This window comes from Eschrichtius robustus, chromosome 19 (genome assembly GCF_028021215.1).
Source record: "Eschrichtius robustus isolate mEscRob2 chromosome 19, mEscRob2.pri, whole genome shotgun sequence".
NCBI lineage: Eukaryota > Metazoa > Chordata > Mammalia > Artiodactyla > Eschrichtiidae > Eschrichtius > Eschrichtius robustus.
The window spans coordinates 13,038,567-13,061,753 of record NC_090842.1 but is presented as its reverse complement, the minus strand read 5'-3'; the positions used below and the strand labels follow the sequence as shown (position 1 = coordinate 13,061,753).

General features: G+C 39.9%; 1 protein-coding gene across 6 annotated transcripts in view; it reads left to right on the top strand.

Annotated features, from left to right (window-relative positions):
- Positions 1-23,187, top strand: part of ZFP1 (ZFP1 zinc finger protein) — a 48,960-nt gene that overhangs the window by 21,384 nt on the left and 4,389 nt on the right. For 2 of the 6 annotated variants that reach the window (XM_068528934.1, XM_068528932.1), the window contains exons 3-4: positions 12,314-12,440; positions 21,181-21,276. In XM_068528934.1, the coding sequence (XP_068385035.1) occupies positions 12,314-12,440; positions 21,181-21,233 (180 nt within the window). In that variant the 3' untranslated portion in view covers positions 21,234-21,276. Of the gene's footprint in view, positions 1-12,313; positions 12,441-12,615; positions 12,825-14,061; positions 17,284-21,180; positions 21,421-23,187 lie in introns of those variants that run through there. The other 4 variants (XR_011071532.1, XM_068528933.1, XM_068528930.1 and 1 more) reach the window with 4 other exon arrangements.

Genomic DNA, 23,187 nt, shown 5'->3' with positions numbered 1-23,187 from the left:
TATCAGGGTGATGGTGGTCTTGTAGAATGAGCTTAGGAGTGTTCCTTCCTCTGCAATTTTTTGGAAGAGTTTCAGAAGGATAGATGTTAACTCTTAATGTTTGATAGAATTTGCCTGTGCAGCCATCTGGTTCTGAACTTTTGTTTGTTGGAATTTTTTAAATCACAGTTTCAATTCCAGTGCTTGTGATTGGTCTGTTCATGTTTTGTATTTCTTCCTGGTTCAGTCTTGAAGGTTGTACCTTTCTAAGAGTTTGTCCATTTCTTCTAGGTTGTCCATTTTATTGGCATATAGTTGCTTGCAATAGTCTCTTATGATCCTTTGTATTTTTGTGGTGTCTGTTGTAACTTTTTCATTTCTAATTTTATTGATTTGAGCACTCTCCCTTTTTTTTCTTGATGAATCTGGCTAAAGGTTTATCAATTTTGTTTACCTTTTCAGAGAAACAGCTTTTAATTTCGTTGATCTTTAATTTTCTTTGTCTCTATTGCATTTATTTTGCTCTGATCTTTATGATTTCTTTCCTTCTGCTAATTTTGTGTTTTGTTTGTTGTTTTTTCTCTAGTTGCTTTAGGTGTAAGGTTAGGTTGTTTTTGTGAGATTTCTCTTGTTTCTTGAGGTAAGAATGTTTTGCTATAAACTTCCTTCTTAGAACTGCTTTTGCTGTGTCCCATAGGTTTTGGATTGTCATGCTTTTGTCTTCATTTGTCTCTAGGTTTTTCTTGATTTCCTCTTTGATTTCTTCAGTGATCCATTTGTTGTTTAGTAGCATATTGTTTAGCCTCCACGTGTTTGTGTTTTTTACAGTTTTTTTCTTGTAGTTGATTTCTAATCTCATAGTGTTGTGTTCAGAAAAGATATTTGATATGATTTCAATTTTCTTAAATTTACTGAGGCTCGCTTTGCCTCCCAGCATGTGATCTATCCTGGAGAATGTTCCATGTGCATTTGAGAAGAAAGTGTATTCTGCTACTTTTGGATGGAATGCTCTATAAATATCAGTAAGTCCATGTGGTCTAATGTGTCATTTAAAGTATGTGTTTCCTTATGGATTTTGTCTGGGTGATCTGTCCATTGATGTAAGTGGGGTGTTCAAGTCCTTCACTATTACTGTGTCACTGTCGATTTCTCCTTTTATGGCTGTTAGTAATTTGCTTTATATATTGAGGTGCTTCTAGGTTGGATGCATATGTGTTTACAATTGTTATATCTTCTTGGATTGATCTCTTGATCATTATGTATGTCCTTCTTTGTCTCTTATAACAGTCTTTATTTTAAAGTCTAGTTTGTCTGATATAAGTATTGCTACTCCAGCTTTCTTTTGATTTCCATTTGCATGGAATACCTTTTTCCATCCCTCTACTTATAGTCTGTATGTGTCCCTAGATCTGAAGTGGGTCTCTTGTAGACAGCATATATACATGTCTTGTTTTTGTAGCTATTCAGCCAGTCTGTGTCTTTTGGTTGGAGCGTTTAATTCATTTAAATTTAAGATAATTACCGATATGTATGTCCTTATTGCCTTTTTGTTGTTTTGGGGTTGTTTTCTTAGGTCCTTTTTCTTCCCTTCCTCTTTTGTGCTCTTCTCTTGTGAGTTGGTGACTATTTTTAGTGTTGTGTTTGGATTCTTTTTGTGTGTGTGTGTATATCTATTGTAGATTTTTGGTTTGTGGATACAGGAGATTTTGATATATCAGTCTATATGTATACAAAATTGTTTTTAAGTTGCTGGTCTTTTAATTTCAAATATATTCCCAATACACTGCATTTGTACTCCTCTTCTCACTGTTGCTGGTTTTGATAGCATATTTTTGTGTGGATGATTTCCTACCTTTATGTTTGCCTTTACTGGTGAGCTTTGCCATTTGTAATTTTCTGGTTTCTAGGTGTGGGTTTTTCTTTCCCGCCTAGAGAAGTTCCTTTAGCATTTGTTGTAAAGATTTTTTAGTGGTGCTGAATTCTCTTAGCTTTTGCCTGCTGTAAAGCTTTCAATTTCTCCATTGAATCTGAATGAGATCCTTACTGGGTATAGTATTCCTGGTTGTAGGTTTTTCCCTTTCATCACTTTAAATATATCATGCCACTCCCTTCTGGGCTGCAGAGTTTCAGCTGAAAAATCAGCTGATGACTTTATGGGGATTCCCTTGTATGTAATTTGTTACTTTTCCCTTGTTGCTTTTAATATTTTCTCTTTGCCTTCAATTTTTGCCAGTTCGATTAGTATGTATCTTGGCATGTTCCTCCTTGGGTTTATCCTGCCTGGGACTCTCTGCACTTCCTAGACTTGGGTGACTGTTTCCTTTCCCATGTAAGGGACGTTTTCAGCTATTATCTTTTCAAATACTTTCTAGGCCCTTTCTCTCCTCTCCTTCTGGAACCCCTATAATGTGAATGTTGGTGCGTTTAATGTTGTCCCTAGATGTGTCTTAAACTGGTCTCAATTTTTTTTCATTTTTTTCTTCATTGTGTTCCATGACAGTGATTTCCACCATTCCGTCTTCGAGGTCACTTATCTGTTCTTCCGCCTCATTTATTCAGCTATTGATTCCTTCTAGTGTGTTTTTCATTTCTCTTATTGTATTGTTAATCTCTGTTTTTTAAATTTTCTAGCTCTTTGTTAAGCATTTCTTGTATCTTTTCAGTCTGTGTCTCAATTCTCTTTCCCATATCTTGGATCATCTTTACTATCATTACCCTGAATTCTTTTTCAGGTAGATTGCTTGTCTCCACTTCACTTAGTTGTTCTTTTTTATCTTGTTCCTTCTTCTGGAACATACTTCTCTGCCATCTTATTTTCTTTAACTTTCTATTTTTGCGTTGCACAGCCTGCAGGATTGTTTCTGGTGTCTGCCCCCTGGTGGATGAGGCTGGTCTAAGAGGCTTGTGCAGGCTTCCTGTTGGGAGGGTCTGGTGCCTTCCCACTGGTGGGCAGGGCCATGTCGAGGGACATATCTATAGGCGGCTGTGGGTTTAGAAGACTTTAAGCAGCCTGACTGCTGGTGGATGGGGCTGTGTTCCCACCCTGTTGGTTGGTTGTCCTGTGGTGTCCCAGCACTGGAGCCTTTGGGCTATCTGGTGAGGCCAGGTCTTGGTGTCAAAATGGTGGCCTCCAAGACAGCTCACGCCAATGAATACTCCCCAGTTTCTCCACCACCAGTGTCCTTGTCCCTGCAGTGAGCCACAGCTGCCCCCCCACCTCCCCAGGAGACCCTCCAAGACCAGCAGGTAGGTCTCTGAGGCTCTTATGAAGTCACTACTTTTTCCCCAGGTCCTGGTGTGCACACGAGACCTTGTGTGTGCCCTGCAAGAGTGCTATTTCTGCTTCCCCAAGTCCTGTGGATTTCCAGCAATCAAGCCCCACTGGCTTTCAAAGCCAGATGCTCTCAGGGCTCCTCCTCCCAATCCAGACCCCCAGACTGGGGAGCCTGTCATGGGGCTCAGAACTCTCACTCCTGTGGGAGAATCTTTATGAATATATTTTCCAGTTTGTGGGTCGCCCACCTGGCAGCTATGGGATTTGATTGTATCAGGAATGCGCCCCCGCTGCTGTCTCGTTGCAGCTTCTTCTTTGTCTTTGGAAGTAGAATATCTTTTTTGGTAGGTTCCAGTCCTTTTTTGTCAGTGGTTGTTCAGCAGTTAGTTGTGATTTTGGTGTTTTCGTGAAAGGATGTGAGGTCAGGTCCTTCTACTCCGCCATCTTGTCCAGGCATCCCTGCCTCTAGAGTCACAGGCTGTATATCTACCTTTTTATGATTAGCATTTTCATGGTATATCTTTTCCTTTTTTTTTGCTTCAACCTATTTGTGTTCTTATATTTATAGTGTGTTTCCTACCTCTAAATAACATATAGTTGGGTCATAGTTTTTATCCAGCCTGACTATCTGTCTTTTAATTGACTTATTTTGTCTGTAATTAAGTTCATTATACGCACAGTTGGATTTAAGTCTGTCATCTTGCTATTTGTTTTTCATCTGTCCTGTATGTGTCTTCTTTCCTTTGTATCTTTCTTTTTTTAAGAAAATGGTTTCTCTAGGGATTACAGTTTATATACTGTAGTAATCACCTCAAATTAGGATTATACCACCTCACTACAATCCAAGAGCAGAAATCAGTATACTGCAGTGAATTCTTAAAGCTTTTGTTTATCTGTAAATGCCTTTATTTTGCCTTCATTTTGAAAAGTATTTTCCCTGGGCATAGAATTCTAGGGTTAATTTTTGTTTCAGTACTTTAAACATGGAATTCCATTTCTGTCTCACATCTATGGTTTCCGTTAAGAAATAATTCTTCATTTTTATTGTTCTTCCCTAAAGGAAGTGCGTCTTTTTTTTTCTTCTTTCTTTTGGCCACGCTGTGCAGCATGCAGGATCTTAGTTTCCTGGCCAGGGATCGAACCTGCACCCCACTGCAGTGGAAGCACAGAGTTTTAACCACTGGACCGCCAGGGAAGTCCCCCCTCTGGCTTCTTTTAAGATATTCTCTCTTTCTCTGACACTCAGCAGTCTGAATGTGATGTATTCAGGTATAATTTTCTTTGTATTTATTCTGCATGGGCTTTACTGAGTTTCTTAGATTTGTGGTCATTGCCTTTTATCAAATTTGGAATATTCTCAGCTATTATTTCTTCAAATATTGTTTCTGTCCCATTCTTTTTTCCTCTTCTTCTGGGACTACACATTATCCTTTTTTGTTTTTCCTTTTAGCATTTTAAGGAATGGTGCATTAGACTTTTTTGGCCATGCTTCACATCTTGTTAATGCTTTTTCTTTTCCCCCCATTTTTTTCTCTTCTGCTTCAGTTTGAATATCTTCTATTTACCTGTCTTCAAATTCACAATTCTTATCTTCTGCTGCACCTAGTCTACTCTTAAGTCTATACAATGAGTTTTTAATTTCAGTTAAAAACTACATTTTGGAGTTCTACAATGTCCATTTGCTTTCTTTTTGTAGATTCCAGTTTTTTGTTGAAATATTTCCATATTTTCACTGCATTATCTTTTTTTCTATATTTTTAACATATTACTGTACAGTTAATCTGAACTCTTTGTATGCTAACTCTAATACATGAATTATCGCTATGTCTGTTCTTGACTATTTCTTGGTTTTTTGTCTTTTAATTGCTTTTTGATTTTTTTGCATGTCTAGTAAATTTTGTGTGTTGGACATGTTGTATGGTGCATAATTCCCTCTAAAGAATGTAAAGTTTTGTTTTGCTTTTTTGTGTGGTTTTTTGTTTTTTTAAGAATGTAAAGTTTTATTCTGCCAATAACTTAACTATCTGGCGGAACAAAACTGCTATACTCTGCTAGTTCTCCTGGAGGCTTGCCTTCCACCTGCACATGTTAGGAGCCAGCCAAAGATCTGAGGTGAATTTTTTTTTTATTTTTTTTAAAGGTTTGCATTTTTTTTTTAATTTATTTATTTATGGCTGTGTTGGGTCTTCGTTTCTGCGCGAGGGCTTTCTCTAGTTGCGGCAAGCGGGGGCCCCTCTTCATCGCAGTGCGCGGGCCTCTCACTATTGTGGCCTCTCTTGTTGCGGAGCACAAGCTCCAGACGCACAGGCTCAGTAGTTGTGGCTCACGGGCCCAGTTGCTCCGTGGCATGTGGGATCTTCCCAGACCAGGGCTCGAACCCGTGTCCCCTGCATTGGCAGGCAGACTCTCAACCACTGCGCCACCAGGGAAGCCCCTGAGGTGAATTTTTATGCAGAATTTTAGAGCCCCTTCTCTTTGGCTTCCTTATCTCCATTACTCTGCCCCCAAATCCCAGTTGTTTTGCAGACCCAAATCCAATTTTTATTTATGCCATGTAGCAATACTGTCACTTTCTGCTTGATTTCTATTTCTCTGTGCCACAGTCTAGAAAATATCTTTAGGGACATTTTGCTGGATATAAAACTCAAGATTGATAATTTTTTCCTTTCAGCACTTTTATCATCGGTGTGAATGTGGAGCTCCCTTCATGTTCACTCGTCTTTTCAATAATTGTAGCCCTGCAGTGGTTGCTTTCCAGTACCTGCAAACTGTTTCATTTATTTGCCCAGCTTTTGTTGTTTTCTTCTTTCAGAATTTTGAAGTCATTGCTTTTTGGTGTTGTATTCAACAAGTACAAAGTCCTGTCTATTTATCAGAATGTGACCTGTTCAGTTCTCTCCTGAAACTTATAGGCTTTTCTCCTTTTTCCCAGGGTTCTAAATTTTTCTGATTTCTCTTCCTGTTTACCTAGTAGTTCATAAAATATTTTTATTTTTTCTTTCTTTTTATTATTTTTTATTTTTTCTTACCATTTTCTTTGGGTTGAGCTCCAGGGAAGTTTGTCACTTACCTGTGTTTGGTTTGATTCTGTGAAGTATGAAAATGCACAGAAATACAGATAAAAGCATATTAGGTTGAGCTATATGAAATTGCCATTTTTGTATGTCCAAATAGTTGAATGTCATCACTTTCAATACAGTTCAGTCTAATAACTATCAACCAGTTACACCATCCAGTAGTCAATATTTATCATCTTGGCTTATTTGCCTCCACACATAATATATGTTTTTTCCTTTTTGTTACACAATTCATACGTAAATTCTGTCTCTTACTCTCTCTCACTATATCATGGTTCTGCCCTCCTAGCATGCTGTCCACTGATGGTATTAGGTCACCTCACTCAATGCTAAAATCTTTTTGACTATAAAAGCCAGTCTCCTCACTTTAGAGGTAGCCAGTTCTCTTTTCTGATATTTTTATATTCATTAAGTAGAACTTGAGGATCATGATATATACATATTTTTAGAATTTTGTTTCAACTAATTAGTGATGTTCCTGGGCCAGCTGTTACAATGCCTTTTATTTTCAAGCTTTGTGTTATTTAAGTTTGTCTCTTGTAAAAAGTATGTTGTTGTTTTTGTTGTTGTTTTTAAACTTCTCTGAAGGTCTTAATCTTTTATGAAATGTTTTCAAATCTCAGTGTCCATAGATCAAGTTTTATTGGAACACAGCCATGTCCATTTGTTTACATATTGCCTGTGCCTGCTTTCGTGGTAAAACAGCCAACTTGATTAGTTGTAGTTGAGGCTACATACGGTGTACAAAACCTAAAATATTTACTAACTGGCCCTTTATAGAAAAAATTTGCCAACTCACATTCTAGTATTATCAGCGCTTTGAGGGTATTCTGTTACTTTCTGGCTTCCAGTGTTTGTATTGAAACAACAGAAAACAATGTACTTTTTTTCTTCTGAGATTGTTAGTTTTTTTATGATGTGCCTAAATGTGGTTTTCTTTATATTTATACCTGGGGTTAGAGGTATTCTATAGTCTGATGTGACCTGTTCCAGAAAATTCTCAGCCATTATCTCGTCAAATATGTTTCTGTTGCATCTTGCTTCTCTTACTGGGGCTCCAGTTGCAAGTATATTAGACCTTTACTTTGTACCACGTATCTCTTAGGCATTTTGATGTGTTTTCCAGCCTTTGTTCTTTTTCTATTTCTGTCTGGATATTTCTCACTGACCTATCTTCAGGTTTACTAATCATCTCTTCAGTTGAATCTAACCTGCTGTTAAATCCAATTATATATATTTTCTAAGATTTTTTTTTTCTACTCAGTTTTATGGCTGTGCTGTTCCTTTCTTTTGTGAAAGGTTATTTAGCCCATGACTTATGCCTCTGTGATGATGAGTCACATTGTGTCTCTACTTATATTGTACTGACAATGTAGTGATGATTTTACTTATACTTACTCCATGAATAGAGTGACCATATCCTGGATGCTGAAGAGCTAAATTACCACTAATAAGACCAGTACCAAAATGCAAATAAATTGTCAAGAACAAGTTCAGCCAGAATTGATCTGGGAATCATGTAGATTACAAACAATAAAAAGCATTTTTAATGAACAGACAAGCATACTAGGGCATGCATGACATCTCAGGAAAATAAGCCACATTTTAGGATTTACCAGATATTACTAAATTTTTTTGTATAATCTGAGTACAGTTCAGATGCTATATTATTTTAGCTAGCTACTTAGGATGTTGCTATAGGAATTATGTGGCATGGCTCTTCAGGAAGCAAGAAAATAGTGGGAGAAAAATTTGAATACTGAGCACCATTCAGTTAGCATTGTTTTTGGTTTTTATACATTTATTTATTTATTTTTGGCTGTGTTGGGTCTTTGTTGCTGCATGAGGCTTTCTCTAGTTGCGATGAGCGGGGGCTGCTCTTTGTTGTGGTATGTGGGCTTCTCATTGCGGTGGCTTCTCTTGTTGCAGAGCACAGGCTCTAGGTGCGCGGGCTTCAGTAGTTGTGACACGCGGGCTCAGTATTTGTGGTTCATGGGCTCTAGGGCACAGGCTCAGTAGTTATGATACACAGGCTTAGTTGCTCCACAGCATGTGGGATCTTCCCGGACCAGGGCTCAAACCCATGTCCCCTGCACTGGCAGGTGGATTCTTAACCACTGTGCCAACAGGGAAGTCCCCAATTAGAATTGTTTTTATTTTATTTTATTTGAGTCCTTAACTTGTACTCATGTATTTTGTGCTAACAGAAATACAGAGATACAATTTCTGGTCTAAAAAATCATAACATCTAATGGGGAGAGTAAAAGAAATAGGGCACATTTTTTTAAAAAGGAAAGAGAAGGGCTTCCCTGGTGGCACAGTGGTTGAGAATCTGCCTGCCAGTGCACAGGACACGGGTTCGAGCCCTGGTCTGGGAAGATCCCACATGCCGTGGAGCAACTAGGCCCGTGAGCCACAACTACTGAGCCTGCGCGTTTGGAGCCTGTGCTCCACAACGGGAGAGGCCGCGATAGTGAGAGGCCCGCACACCGTGATGAAGAGTGGCCCCCACTTGCCGCAACTAGAGAAAGCCCTCGCACAAAAACGAAGACCTAACACAGCCATAAACAAATAAATAAATAAATAAAATTAAAAAAGAAAGAAAGCAGAGTGAAATATATGCCACAAGAGAAATACAAACAAAGTACTCCAGGTTTAAAAGAGAGTAGGGACTCAAATTATGGAAGATCACATCTGAGTGATCTGTGATGTGACCTAAGTGGGAGGATCTGTGCATAGAGAGGGGAGTCAGGGGAGAGAGGGATGGAAGAGGAATTTGAATGGTGTTGAATGCTGGGCTGTCAGTTTATTTCAAGAGATAATGGATGATGTTTCTAATCAAGGTTATTGTATGAGTAGAGCTATGCTTTAGAAAAATCACATTAGCTTTATAATGTGGAGTAGATGAGAATGAGAGGAGACAGGAAATAAGAGTTAGGAAGCTTTTGTAATAGCTGGGGTGGCAGTGGAAAGAGGAAGCAAAGGTAATAAGACTTGAGGGGTTCTATAGCTTGCCTATAAGGGTGAAGAGTGGTCTTGGGTCTTGTGTCCTTAGTACTTAATTTAGTCCCTGGGAAATTTCCTAGTGTTCCTATTTTTAAAGCTATAATTTCAGAAGTGATCTGAAAGTGGGAATAAATATTTACTACTGGGAAAATCTTGACTCCATGATTGTTGACCTCAGTATCATTGATCTCAGGCATAGATGACCCACCACTGGCATTCTCTGCTCCCATGCCATGTGGCTAAAGATTCCTATAAGATGTCATAAAATAATATTACTGGGTTACCTGAAAATTTGTGCAATATAACTAGGTCATTTGTAGTGCTCAGACCTTTATCTCATTTTTTTCTTACTTTCTGTGACTTTCCCTGAGGCAACGAGTTATGAGTGGGAGATGGTGGGAAGTCACTGGGGCATGTATTTTAAAGGTGGTGACAAGCGTAATGTAGATTTTGGAGGTATTTGAAAAAAGGAGGGGTTAAGGAACTGGAGGTCATAACTGAAGAGGACAGTTACATGGATTCAGTAGACAGGGAATGTTAATAGGTTAAAGAGGATTCTTGTACTCAGAAGTAAATTCGTAGGTGAAGATTTTAGACGTTTAACAGTTTGAAGAGTTGAGGTCTGCTCTGGGTGTCAGATACACTTAAGTATACCTCTACTCGTGGCCATAGGATTTGTGCTCCGAACACCAAATTGATTCCACATCAAAACTGCATCTGTCATTGACAAAAGTAATTCTTTGAGGACAGTCATGTTTGACATCCCTTTTAATCCTATACTATCAGAATTGTGTTTTATCTCTAATTTTTGGAGTTTTTTTCTTTGTATAGAGTATGGAAAACAGCATTGTGAGAAAAAATACAGAATATTTTCATATTTGATGGTAGAGTCATTTCTAAATCATTGTAACTTGAGCCAAAATGATGTGCCACAGGTTTATTAACCCTTGTTGGTCTGGCAGTGATGCAAAAGTTCTTATTATACTTATCCTGTGGCCAAGTGAATGTAGATGATTTTTGAAAGTTATCAAATGGTCTTCAATTTTTTTCCTTATAACTCTTCTTGGTTTTTATTACAGTCTTGGTTTTCTAGCTCATGACTCTTCATATTTATATGCTTCAGCATGTCTTTTGTTCCATGCAGATTGTTTACTATAGTGAAAAGTGTCATATATACATTCAGACCAAGAAATAAAAATTATCCAGCATTCTTGAAACCCTTGTGAAATCCTCCCTCTGTAGCTGGAATTAGTTCCTTTTCATTGCTTTATAGTACTAAATTGTGTTAATATACCACGAGAAATTAATCTACTATTGATGAATGTTTGTTTTTCCAGTTTAGGGCTCTTATGTAAAATGCTGCTGTGAATATTCTTTTATTAAAAGTAATAGACTTTTAATTATTTTTTATTGAGGTATAATTGACATAACATTTTTAGTTTCAGTTGTACATTATTTGATATTTGTATGTATTGTGAAGTGATCACCACAATAAGTCTAGTTAACATCCATCATCACCATACAGTTATAATTTTTTTTTATGATAAGGACTTTCAAGATCTGTTAGCAACTTTCAAATCTGCAATACAGTATTATTAACTACAGTCCTCATACTGTACATTACATGACTTACTTTGTAACTGAAAGTTTGTACCTTATGGCCCCTTTCATGCATTTCTCCTACCTCCACTCTCCAGCCTCTGGCAACCACCAATCTGTTCTCTGTATCTATGTGCTTGTTTTTCTTTTTTTTAGATTCTACATAGAATTGAGATCAAATGGTTTTTGTCTTTCTCTGTCTGACTTATTTCACATAGCATAGTGCCCTCAAGGTCCATCCATGTTGTCACAAATGGCAAGACTCCCTTCTTTTTTATGGCTGAATATTCCGCCCGTGGATATTTAGGTTGTTTCCATATGTGGCTTTTGTAAATAATGCTGAAATGAACATGGGGATAGTCATCCTTCAGTATCCTAGGGGAGTTGGTTCCAGGGCCCCCCTTGGATACCAAAATATGCAGATACTCAAGTCCCTTATATAAAAGGCATAGTATTTGCATATAACCCATATACATCCTCCCTTATACTTTAAATCTCTAGATTACTTAAAGTACCTAGTACAATATAAGTGATGTGTAAATAGCTGTAAATGTCTTTTTTTATAATAGCCTTTCTTACAGGTGTGTGATATTATTTCACTGTGGTTTTGATTTGTATTTCCCTGATAATTAGTGATTTTGAACACCTCCTGTACCTGTTGGCCATTTGTATGTCTTCTTGGGGAAAATGTCTATTTATCATCCTCTGCCCATTTTTTAATCGGATTGGGTTTTATTTTTTTCTTTGCTATATATTAACCCCTTAGCAGATATATGATTTGCAGATATTTTCTCCCATTTGGTAGGTTGCCTTTTCATTGTATTGATTGTTTCCTTTGCTGTGCAAAAGCTTTTTAGTTTGATGTAGTCTCACTTGTTTGTTTTTGCTTTTCTAACCTTTTTATGGCTTGGATATGGTAGAGAGATCTTTATTTATGCCTGATATTTTATCTTATAATTGGAATTTCATCTTCTGCCTTTAAATATTCAAAGCTTTAATTAACTCTTTAATATTGTCTAGTTTGAGACCACAAAAATAATACCTATGTGAGCATTATCACTAACTGGTAACATTAAATACTGCATATTAATGTTTATGTAACTGTCTTCATATGTACATCTTCAGAGGAGAAACAGTGTTTTAGTAATCTCAAATACCTGCTTAATATGACAGCACCAGAGATATAGGGGAATCTGAATAAATGCTTTAACTATTTATAAAAATATTTTTTGGAGACATGACAAAACAGTTGGTGTCACATGTAAGTTTTTTAAATGAATGATTCTTTTACAACATGGTAAGAGTAAGTTTTCATATGTCTTCCCTACATCACCAAATGCTGATCATTTCAGAATGAATAAGCAATATGCCATTTCAGGGATCAGTTTCATTCACGGATGTGACTGTGGACTTCACCCAGGAGGAATGGGAGCAACTGGACCCCTCTCAGAGGATCCTCTACATGGACGTGATGCTGGAGAATTACAGCAACTTACTATCAGTGGGTAAGGACAGCTTTCAGGTGTAGTTCGTAGTTCAATGTTGCCTAGTAGTGTTTAGGTCCTTTCTCAGTTACCAAAAATTATAAGCTTCTGAATTACTAAATGGTTTTGGTGTCAAGCTTCATGTATTAAAGCTGAGAGAGTGCAGACTCTGAAGTTCTACCTTCTTTATTTTCAGGCTTTCTGAAGTCCAAGCAGTTAGGAGCTGTGTTCCATTATCAAGTTCTCTGATATTATCAAACCAGATTTTCATGTTGGATCAGTGAGAAGAGTTATGGATACCACAGTTAGAATTTCCAGTTCACAACTTTCTAGGGAAGATGTGGAAGGTCGGAAGGAGAATCAGATAGAAGCCAGTGGAAGTAATATCCTAGAGATTATGAATGGGTTGGTATCTTTGAAATATTTTTTAGGAATCTATTTTTCAAATCCCTAAACCTTTAGAGGTAGCTGAGAACAGATGACTTGTGCACCTCATATCCTGAGTCATACCTCCAAATATCAGTCTCTCGCTGCTTAATGTTTTTCCTGTTTAATTTCTATAGCTATTCACCTCTCACACGCAAGCCTTGATTCTTGCCTAACATGTTTTAAACCTTTGTTCTGTGATTAGTTCCTCTTTCATTAGTATTCTCACTTAGCCAGAATGGTGACTTCTATATTTTAGGTCATGGGAATTGGTTTAGTAGCCTCAAGGAAAATACAGATTTTTCAGTACAAGAGTGACACAAATGGCAGCAGGATCACAAGAGTCAGGAATACCAGTAATACAGAGATCAGAGTAAAGGTTCTTAAAGCATAGCTTGAAGCCAGGTAAATTTGATCCTTAAGATTCCTTCAAATAAAAGCAGGGACGAGATTGGTTTGAGGAAGAAATTAAACACGTGAAAAGGAGAAATACAGGATACAGTGATGGAAACACTTACTCTCTCCAACAACTTTGATAGGAAAAGTAGTGCAACCAGCAGTAGCAGTGAGCAATTCTGTCAAGAAGATCTTAGATCCATTTTATATTTCCTACAGAATCTATGAATTTCTGGATTTTGCCTTCCACCTGGAAAAGTTCTACTTGCGAGATTTGGAGCTCTGCATAGGGTTCTCTGTGCAAACCTGTGAGAAAGGTTGCCTTTAGGACGTTATTGATGCAGATGAAAAAAGGAGAGAAAAGGGGAAGGAGCCTCGAGCATGTAGGTGAGGTGGTCATCCGACCACAGTAATTCAGAGTCTCAGTGTTGGCTGCTCAACTTAGATCTGCCTGGGTTTTTTCCCTTAACATCTCATTTTCTTGGTCTGTACCAACTGGTGTCCTTGAGGACACCAAATCGCCTTTGTCTCTGGAATTGCCAGCCTTCTCACATCATTTGTTTTTATTTATTTCCCTTCACCCACTTTTAAGGCCGTTTTATAATCTGGCAGTGCTATTTGTGTCCATTTTGCCACAGGCTTTGTCTTTTTCCTTCAGAGTTTAAGAGCTAGGAAAACTTGGAACTGGGGACTTTTTTATACTGGACGACTGTGTCCCAAACTAAAGAGGCAGCCCTACAATGGAACATTTGTGGAGTCTTCACATTCCGTAACATTGTGGTGAAAGGGTTGACAGAGTATTTCATGTGCTCTTTCCTAGAGGTATGGAAGGCTGATGACCAGATGGAGAGGGACCACAGAAACCCAGATGAGCAGGCAAGGCCATTTATAATCTTTAAGAACCAAACCCCAATTGAAGAAAGAGATAATCTCTTTGGAAAAACATTTAATCTTAGCACAGACTTTGTTTCTTTAAGACAAGTACCCTATAAGTATGACTTATATGAAAAAACTTTGAGATATAATTCAGACTTACTTACTAGCAATAGAAGCTATATAAGAAAGAAAGACGACGACTGTAACGGATTTGGAAAAGCACTCCTCTATCTGAAGCAAGAGAAAACCCATACTGGAGTGGAATACTCTGAATATAATAGAAGTGGAAAAGCCTTCAGCCATAAAGAAGGCGTTTTTAACCACCAGAAAATCAGAAATTTGGTGCAACCTTTTATCTGTAATTATTGTGACAAGGCGTTCTCATTTAAATCACTCCTTATTAGTCATAAGAGAATACATACTGGAGAAAAACCTTATGAATGTAATGTGTGTAAGAAAACCTTCTCCCATAAGGCAAACCTCATTAAACATCAGAGAATCCATACTGGGGAGAAACCCTTTGAATGTCTTGAATGTGGAAAAGCTTTCACCCACCAGTCAAACCTCATTGTACACCAGCGAGCACATATGGAGAAGAAGCCCTACGAATGCAGTGAATGTGGCAAGACCTTTGCCCAGAAATTTGAACTTACTACACACCAGAGAATTCATACTGGAGAACGACCCTATGAGTGTAATGAATGCGCCAAAACCTTCTTCAAGAAATCAAACCTCATTATACACCAGAAAATTCACACAGGGGAGAAACGCTATGAGTGCAGTGAATGTGGAAAATCCTTTATCCAGAACTCACAACTCATTATACATATGAGAACTCATACCGGAGAAAAACCCTATGAATGTACTGAATGCGGCAAAACATTCAGCCAGAGGTCAACTCTTAGATTACATTTGCGAATCCACACAGGAGAGAAACCATATGAGTGTTCTGAATGTGGAAAGGCCTTCAGCAGGAAGTCCCGACTCAGTGTCCATCAGAGGGTTCATACCGGGGATAAACCCTGAGACTGCAGCCAGGTTGTACTGTGGAGAACCCTTCCAATGGGGAGAAGCCTCGCGAAGGTGCTGAAGGAACATGGGAACTCATACTGAGATACAATCTGTCAACTCAAAAATGTATAAAAATGAGGTCCCCTAAGAACAATATTGTACTGATTGATAGTTAGGTATATGATACCCAACTAAAGAATACATATCAGAATATATCCAATTGTAAATAGACGTACTTAGCTGTATTACAGTGAGTTTTTTAAAATCTTGAATAATTCATTCAATAATGAAATATTCTGGCAGCAAGCAGCATAAAGGAGCTAGAGACAGTACCCTAGGAATTCAGTGGTTATGTGCGAGAATATGCCACAAAAAAAAAACTGTATATTTTAGATCTGCACATGTAAATTTAACAGACACTAAGAGTTTGAAATTCTTGTCTCGATAATCAAATTAGGACACATCAAACGTGATTTTCCATACTGAACATGTGGTTTTCAGTACCTTTACAATCCAGTATGCATTCCAAATGAAACACAACAGATTTTCATATCATGTAGCGTATGTTTTCTCCTCCTCCTTGCTGGCATATATAAGTTGGTATGACCATTGTTATTGAGCTGCCTCTTCAGTCAACAGAAGACAATGTTGTTGAAGTTTTAACCTTCTGGGTTTGCTGAAGATTTCCTAGAAGTATTATTGACATAAATATGCAAGTGTGAGATAATTAAGAGAGATTGAAGAGAGTGAAAGGCAGCAGATGTGGGTTTTATCACTCACTGTGCACCACGGAATAAATGGGCTGTGTAAAGAATAACCACACCCATCATGCTCTTGTTATTTTCCACTGGGATATTTACATACAAATGCAAATGCATGTCTTTTACCAAAATATTGTATAACCCAGAAACTACATGTATTTTTGGGTGTTTCCCTATTTCTCTTAATGTTTTATAAATTGTCTTGCAAAAAATAGGATGCATATGTAGTTCAAGTGTTAAATTTCAGAGACTTTAGAGGAAAAATAATTTAAGAAACTGTCAATAAATGTCTTACATTGCTTTTTAAATTTTCCATGTGCTTAGTCCACTTTAGAAATAAATTTTTGCAGAATTTTTGCAGCATTTCCCTTTGGAACCTGACTTAGTGTAAGTTACAACATTGCTTTAAAGGCTCACAAACACTTCATAAATTAGACTTTAGTGATCTCCCCATATATTGATTATTAACCTAAAAAAATTTCTTATTTTTGCATAACTCAAAGATTCCATTTTAGGCTTGATTTCAAATTCACCAGTTCCTTTCCTTATCCATCACAAATCATGCATTAGAATTGTAAATGGCCACTGTAACTGGCCTTTTTTTCTTTTGTTTTTGAAGAGTATTGATGTGCTATGACTGTATATGAACGTGAATGATTTTTCTGAACAAATTTATCAGAATATCCATAGTCCAGTAAGTCTTTGTCTTTCTAAATTGTCATCTTATCTATACTAATGGCAAGGAAGCAAGGGAAGGGGTTAACTTCCTACACTGCTGTTTGTTAGAAATACAAATTGTGACAACCTCCTTGGAAATAATTGTGACTCTGTCTTTTAACGTTAAGAACACACATGCAGTTGACTCTTGAACAGCACCAGCTTAATATGCGCAGGTCCGGTTATACACGGATTTTTTTCAGTAAGTGCTACAGTCCTACACAATCCACGGCTGGCTGAATCTGTAGATGCAGAACCTTGGATATGGAGGACTGACTTTATACTTGGGTTTTCGACTACACTGAAGATCCGTGCCTTTAACCCCTGTGTTATTCAAGGGCCAACTCTACTCTTCAACCCAGCAGACTCACTTCTGGGAATCCATCCCTAAGAAAAAAAATAAAGTGCCAGTACCTAAGATTATGTGTTTATCAATGTATATTATATTTTTTGGTAAGGGCAAAAAAAGGAAACAATATGAATGACCATCAGTAAGGGAATGGTTGAATAAACTGTGGTAAAGATATACCACAGCTGGACAGTATTCCATGGGAAAGAGCGTTTAGGGGCAAATGCCACCAAGACAGATGGGGGGAGGGGGGAGAGAAAAAGTGTGTGTGCGTGTGTGTGTGTGTACACCAAATTTTGTAAAATAAAAATCTAAAAATGTTGTGTTTATGTGAATTTGTGTATGATTTTATGGGCCTGGAGAGTAGAATTCTCCAAAGTCAAAAATATAATTAACATTAATTTCAATGGAAAATTTTTCATGCATTCCTTAGTCTCTAACATTTGTTTATTCTGGAATACCAACATAACCCATTTAAGTGGACACAGTTAACTAACATGAGTTAACATAGCATGACATAAGGCAGTTCCCTTACTCTGTACAGTGGCTGGCTGCTGTGTTCCGCTCCAGCTTTCATGGCTGTGTTCTGGTCTTGAGCCTGTGTTCTCAACTAAAACACATATTTGACATTCCTTGTTGACATGATGGAACCTTTAATACAAAAAAAAAAAAAAAAGACTAGTAAAGACAGAAAAACCAATGAAAAAAATGCAGGGAATGCCAAGGTTATTATTACTCTAAATTAGCAAATTACAAATGCTTTGAGAAAATTCAACATAAACACCTTTACAATTAAACAAATGACCATAGGGGTGACCGTTCTTTCATGAGCTGTTTGCTCCCAGGGCCTTAGAAATCCAGATCAGAACTCATAATTTTTTTTAAAAAGTGCCTTGTAATCCTCATATACAGAAGTGGTCTTAGAGGAAACTCCTGAAGACGAGTTCTTATAGCCTGGACATATGACTTTATTTCATCAACCTTACAGCAAGCTAGAAGGCAAGTTGTCATTTCACTGGTGAGGTGCAGGCCAAAAGGCGGGACAGTTTGCACAACAAATTCTACTTGTCTGACTCCAAAACCCATGCCCACTGTACTTGACCCCGTGACGTCTTCACTCCACTGATTTTTTTTTAAATTTATTTATTTTTGGCTGTGTTGGGTCTTCGTTGCTGCACACGGGCTTTCTCTAGTTGCTGCAAGTGGGGGCTACTCTTTGTTGCGGTGCACAGGCTTCTCATTGCAGTGGCTTCTCTTGTTGCGGAGCATGGGTTCTAGGTTCGCGGGCTTCAGTAGTTGTGGCACGTGGGCTCAGTAGTTGTGGCTCGTGGGCTCTAGAGCGCAGGCTCAGTAGTTGTGGCGCACGGGCTTAGTTGCTCCACGGAATGTGGGATCTTCCCAGACCAGGGCTCGAACCCATGTCCCCTGCATTGGCAGGCAGATTCTTAACCACTGCGCCACCAGGGAAGTCCTCACTCCACTGATTTTAATTAGACATTTTCTTTCCATTTCCATAGATATCTTTTTCATAACTAGAGTGCTTAAGTATTTTAGCTTTTCTGCATTGTTTTATGCTCTATAAATCTAAAGTTGGGAACATCTTGGTATAAAGCCAGTGTGGCTAAATGGAATTGGTGTCACTCTACTGTTGGTAAGTCTCAGGCCTAGTCAAATGGGGCATAAGGTGACAGCACCATAGGCAGGAGGCACAAAGCTCGCAAAGACGTGGAAATGTGAGACACTGGGTCCTCCTCAGGAGGCGGGGGCTTTGTGGGGTGCTGGAGGTTTAGTTCCAGCCACCCCTACTGTCTCCCCTGTCACATTCACTACTCTCGCCCACAGTCCATCTTCATCTCTTCAGCTGAGTGACCTACATAGAGCCCTGTGCCATCCCCAGGCCGTGTGTGGCTCAACCCCTTACCTGATTGTCACATCAAATCCTGCTGGCCAAAGTACAGTGGACTCTTGGGACCTGGTCTCCACTCGACAGTCTTCCGACTTCATCCGGTCTGTTCTCTGGTGTTTTGGAGAAGGAAACTCCCGTAGCTCATCCTGCTGAGCAGTCAGGGAACCATGGCTGGGATCCCTCTGCTCTGTTTTCCAGACCTCAGCTGGATGTTAGTGACTGTCTTCTCCTCAGGTCTTCGCTCTCCTTCTGCCTCAGACACACACATTGAATCATTTCATGTGTGACACATGTTTTAGTAATGTAGAACCCACCTTTCTCGGTTTTATAAGGACTGTCAGAATGTTAAACAAAATGCAACTAACAAGCCAAAACATATAAAAATGTTAGGGACTCACGTGAAAGAACCCAGAGATGGGTACTGAAGAACTTAAGGGAGCATAAAACCCCATGAGACATCTGGACCATGGCTGCTGACACTAATCATGGCAGCAGATGAGGGGACATTCATTCATTCCAAAAAGACATTGTAAGCACCAACAAGGGAACAGGCACTGTGGGCTTCTGGGGACACGCTGGTGAACAAGATTATACTATGAAAGAGGGCTCCTGCCCTTGGGGCATTTACTTATTAGCAGTGCATCCCAGGAGCAGACAGACAACCCAGGCAGAGGATAGATTCCCTGAAGCTGGAAATGCAGGTATGGGCTGGGCCTGTCCCTGTGAGAAAAATGAGAAGCCATAGTAGGGTCTTAAATAAGGAGTACCATCATCTGCTTTTTAAAAAGTAAATGAGCTTGATACTAACTGGGAGGAGAATTTGGGTAGAGCTGCCCAGAAGCAGAAACCCCCTCTCAGGAAGAGAAGCCTAAGAGATGGCGTTCTGCCAGTTCATAGCTCCCATCTGACTGCTTTCAACAAAACTTCAGAGAGTAAGCAGTGTTTCCTCCCGTTACTGATTGTTGGCAATTAGTGAGAAGCCATCTTGCAAGGATCCAGGTTCACTTCCTCCTGCCTTCCTAGTGTCTTCTGGTGTTTGCCCTATTCCTCCTGCCTCCAGCCCATCTGGACCCCTGAGGACTACCTATGCCCACCTCAGAACTGTGGAATTCCATGCCCTGAAAAACACTTAACAGTAGTTCATGTAGGTTGTTTGGGGGTGGGGCTGACATTAGCACTTCTCCTTTGTCTGGTTGATGCTGAATGTGGGAAGAGGAAGTTACTCTGTGTCCCTGCAGGTCGCTGAGGCCATTACTGAAAGTGAGAAAACTTGGGGCAGCAGGTGGGGCTTGATACCTCTTAGGGAGATGAAGAGACACCAGGGCTGAGCAGAGGCTGCCCCCTGAGATACGGGGAGTCCTGTCATGTGGGAAGTATGCATTTGAAGATAGGAGGCCTGTGGGACTGTGGCCTCAGATTATTTTGCTCAGAGCAACAGACGGTGTAATGTTGAAAACAAGCCAGGCTTTGTGATGAGGACCAGCCTACGGGCGGGCCTGGCTCTGATCGGCTGATTTGGCTCTTCTGGGTACAAGAGCAGCCTGAAGAGTAGGCACAGGATGGCTGAGCCTGGGTAAGGAAGAGGCAGCTGAGGGTTGCCCTGCTGAGACAAAAACTGTCATCGATGGAGCAGGCCACCTAGAGGAGTGGGTGGAAAAACGTGACCTCAAGGGGGTCAAGCTGGTGAGGATGTCAATATGGCGCCCCTGTGGCCTCAGGAGGTCAAACAACAACAATAGCAACAGCACCTGCCACCAGACCAGTAGTAGTAGTGGTAATAATAGTGAGACAAGCTGGGACCTGGGACCCTTTGCTGCAGTGCTTACACCTGGACAAACGTCTCCTGGAGCAACAAAATACAAAGAAATTATAAGGGACTAAAAACTGTGTGCATGCACAGTTGGGGCAAATTATGGACAACAAGATACAAAAAGACAAAACAAAACCAAACCCAACTGCCACTTCTGAAGAGCTGGGAGCAAAAACAGGGTGTCGGGAGCAAAAGTAGAGTACTGCGCATGCCCCCTGCACTCAACACCACCAAAGGGGGGGCAGACCACCCAAGCCACCCCTCCGGCGTGACCCCTGGACACACACTGCTGCCCTCACCCCATATAAGGAACCAGCTTGCCCCCCCTTTGTGGAGCGAGAAAGGGAACCTGTTACTTGTTCTCGCTCCCTCCTGCTGCAGCAGGGGCCCCAGTAAAGCCTTGCCTGAATTTCTTGTCTTGCCCCTATTGATTGCGGAAGGCCAAGAACCCTGTTCCGTATCAGACTTAGTGTCACCCAACGTGGGGCACTTGTCGCCCGTTGTTCCAGGGAGAGGATCTGGGCGCCTCCAGGACCACCGAATGCAGCTTCCCTGTGGGTGACAAGTGGCCACCTGAACCTCTTGTTTCAGCATCACCACATTTGGTAAGTCTGCCTTCCTGGCCCCTGGGGGCCTCAGTACCCTCATTCAGGCGATGCTTTCCCCTCCCCTTTGTCCCTTTCCCTCTCCTGGAATCTCTCTACTTCTCCTTTCTCCGTCCTCTCCTACTTCTGTCCTGTCCTTCCGAGAGAGTGGACGTTGGGCAGCTACAGCATCACTCCTCCCAGCTTGTGAGACCTGCTCCCTCTGGCCGGCAGTGGCTCACCTTGACGGGTGACAAGCAGAGGTGGGAGAGGCTCGCCTCACACCGTGCAGACGCTGGTCCAGCAGGCTCTTCTTGATGGGAGACTTATGAATGATTGAGGTTCAAACCTCATATTGTGTACTGGCTGGAAGTCCTATCGTCCCAGTATTACCACCTTTATTTTCTTGCTGTCTCTTTCTCTTTTTCAGTCTTTTCCCTTTACTTCTCCATTGATCCTTATAACTGCACTCTCGTCCCCTTTATCCTGAAAACTTCTTGTTTGTGTCTTTAAGTTTTTGTCATTGGTATCTTTGTCTTATGTAGTTTTGTCTGTCCAGCTGCTCCTGCAAGTCTCTGCTGAAATTGTGGGCACGATGCAGCATTTAAGCCTTGAAATACAAACATAGCCCACATTACCTGAGACTCCAGCCTTGAGTTACTTGGTGGGATTTTAAAGAGCAAAAAAGAAAAGAGAGGCGCTCGCATTTCTCTCCTCTGCCTTTGCAATGTAGCTATTCTGCCTGGGCTCTCAGGAACTACCTGATCCATCTGTAGTCCCCCAGACTGAGGAGAAAAAAGAGAGGCCTTTTTAAATTCAAGCGGGAAAACCATGAGGTCTCTGGTTCTGTCTGTCTTTATGTAAAAACTAACTTGTAAATGAGTTGTATTTAATTGGCTTAACAGAAAGTAAGCACCTAAATACATTCTCAGAAATAATTTTTAAAAAACTCACCAGAATACTTTTCAGGTTCATGTGATCTGGGAAATATTCAATATTGAATTAATATCTGGTATTAAAGCTAGCTTAAGTTTGTGGGTTTAATTAATACAGACCTGTCTTTAGAGTCGTCAACATTACATATAATACTTTTATTGTACCTAGGGTTACTGGAAGTCAATAAGTGCACATTGTTATGAAATTTGCCAACAGGGAAAATAACCTGATATGATTAAACTTTTAAGTAAATGTAACTGAGATAAGAGCTTTTTGGTAAACTCTATAGGAATAATTATGTTTTGGAAATGTCCATCTAAAATAGTCCCTCCAAATTTTGGTAACTTGAAACTAAATTAAGTTACATGATAGGAATTCATTGAATATCCAAGCCATTTCAAATAAGAAAAGGGAAAAACTTAAACTCTACCATAACACTACCTGGCCTTTATATAAGTTGGGGGGATGGAGAAAAATGGTCTGAAATGGGTCTCTAAATTATAATACCATATTGCAATTGGATTTCTACTGTCACAGATGGGAAAATGGACTGAGGTTCCCTATGTTCAAGCCTTCATGACCCTTTACCAAAACCCTGCTCTATGCAGCTCCTATAATCAAAAGCCTGTGGAATCAGAAAGCACTCCTGACATTTCAGATGATCCCCTTTTAACCTTCCCCAGCTCTCAGGGGGGAACCAAGTCTCCCCTGCTTTTCCAGAGCCACCTGCCTCTCCCGAGCCACCTACTTCCCCAGATCCCTCTGACCGGTCCCCAACTTCACCTCCCTATGTCCCTTTATGCCCTCCGTTACCCCAGAAAGAAGAGACTAGTCCCTCTGGGGTAACTTGTAGTGGAACTTCTTATCACCCAGGATCGGGAAAATATGCCCTCTTAGGGAAGTGGCAAACGGTGAAGGGACAATCAGAGTACATGTGCCCTTCTCTATAACCAGTTTAGCCCAATGCAAACAGACTGGGCCGATTTTCTGAAGACC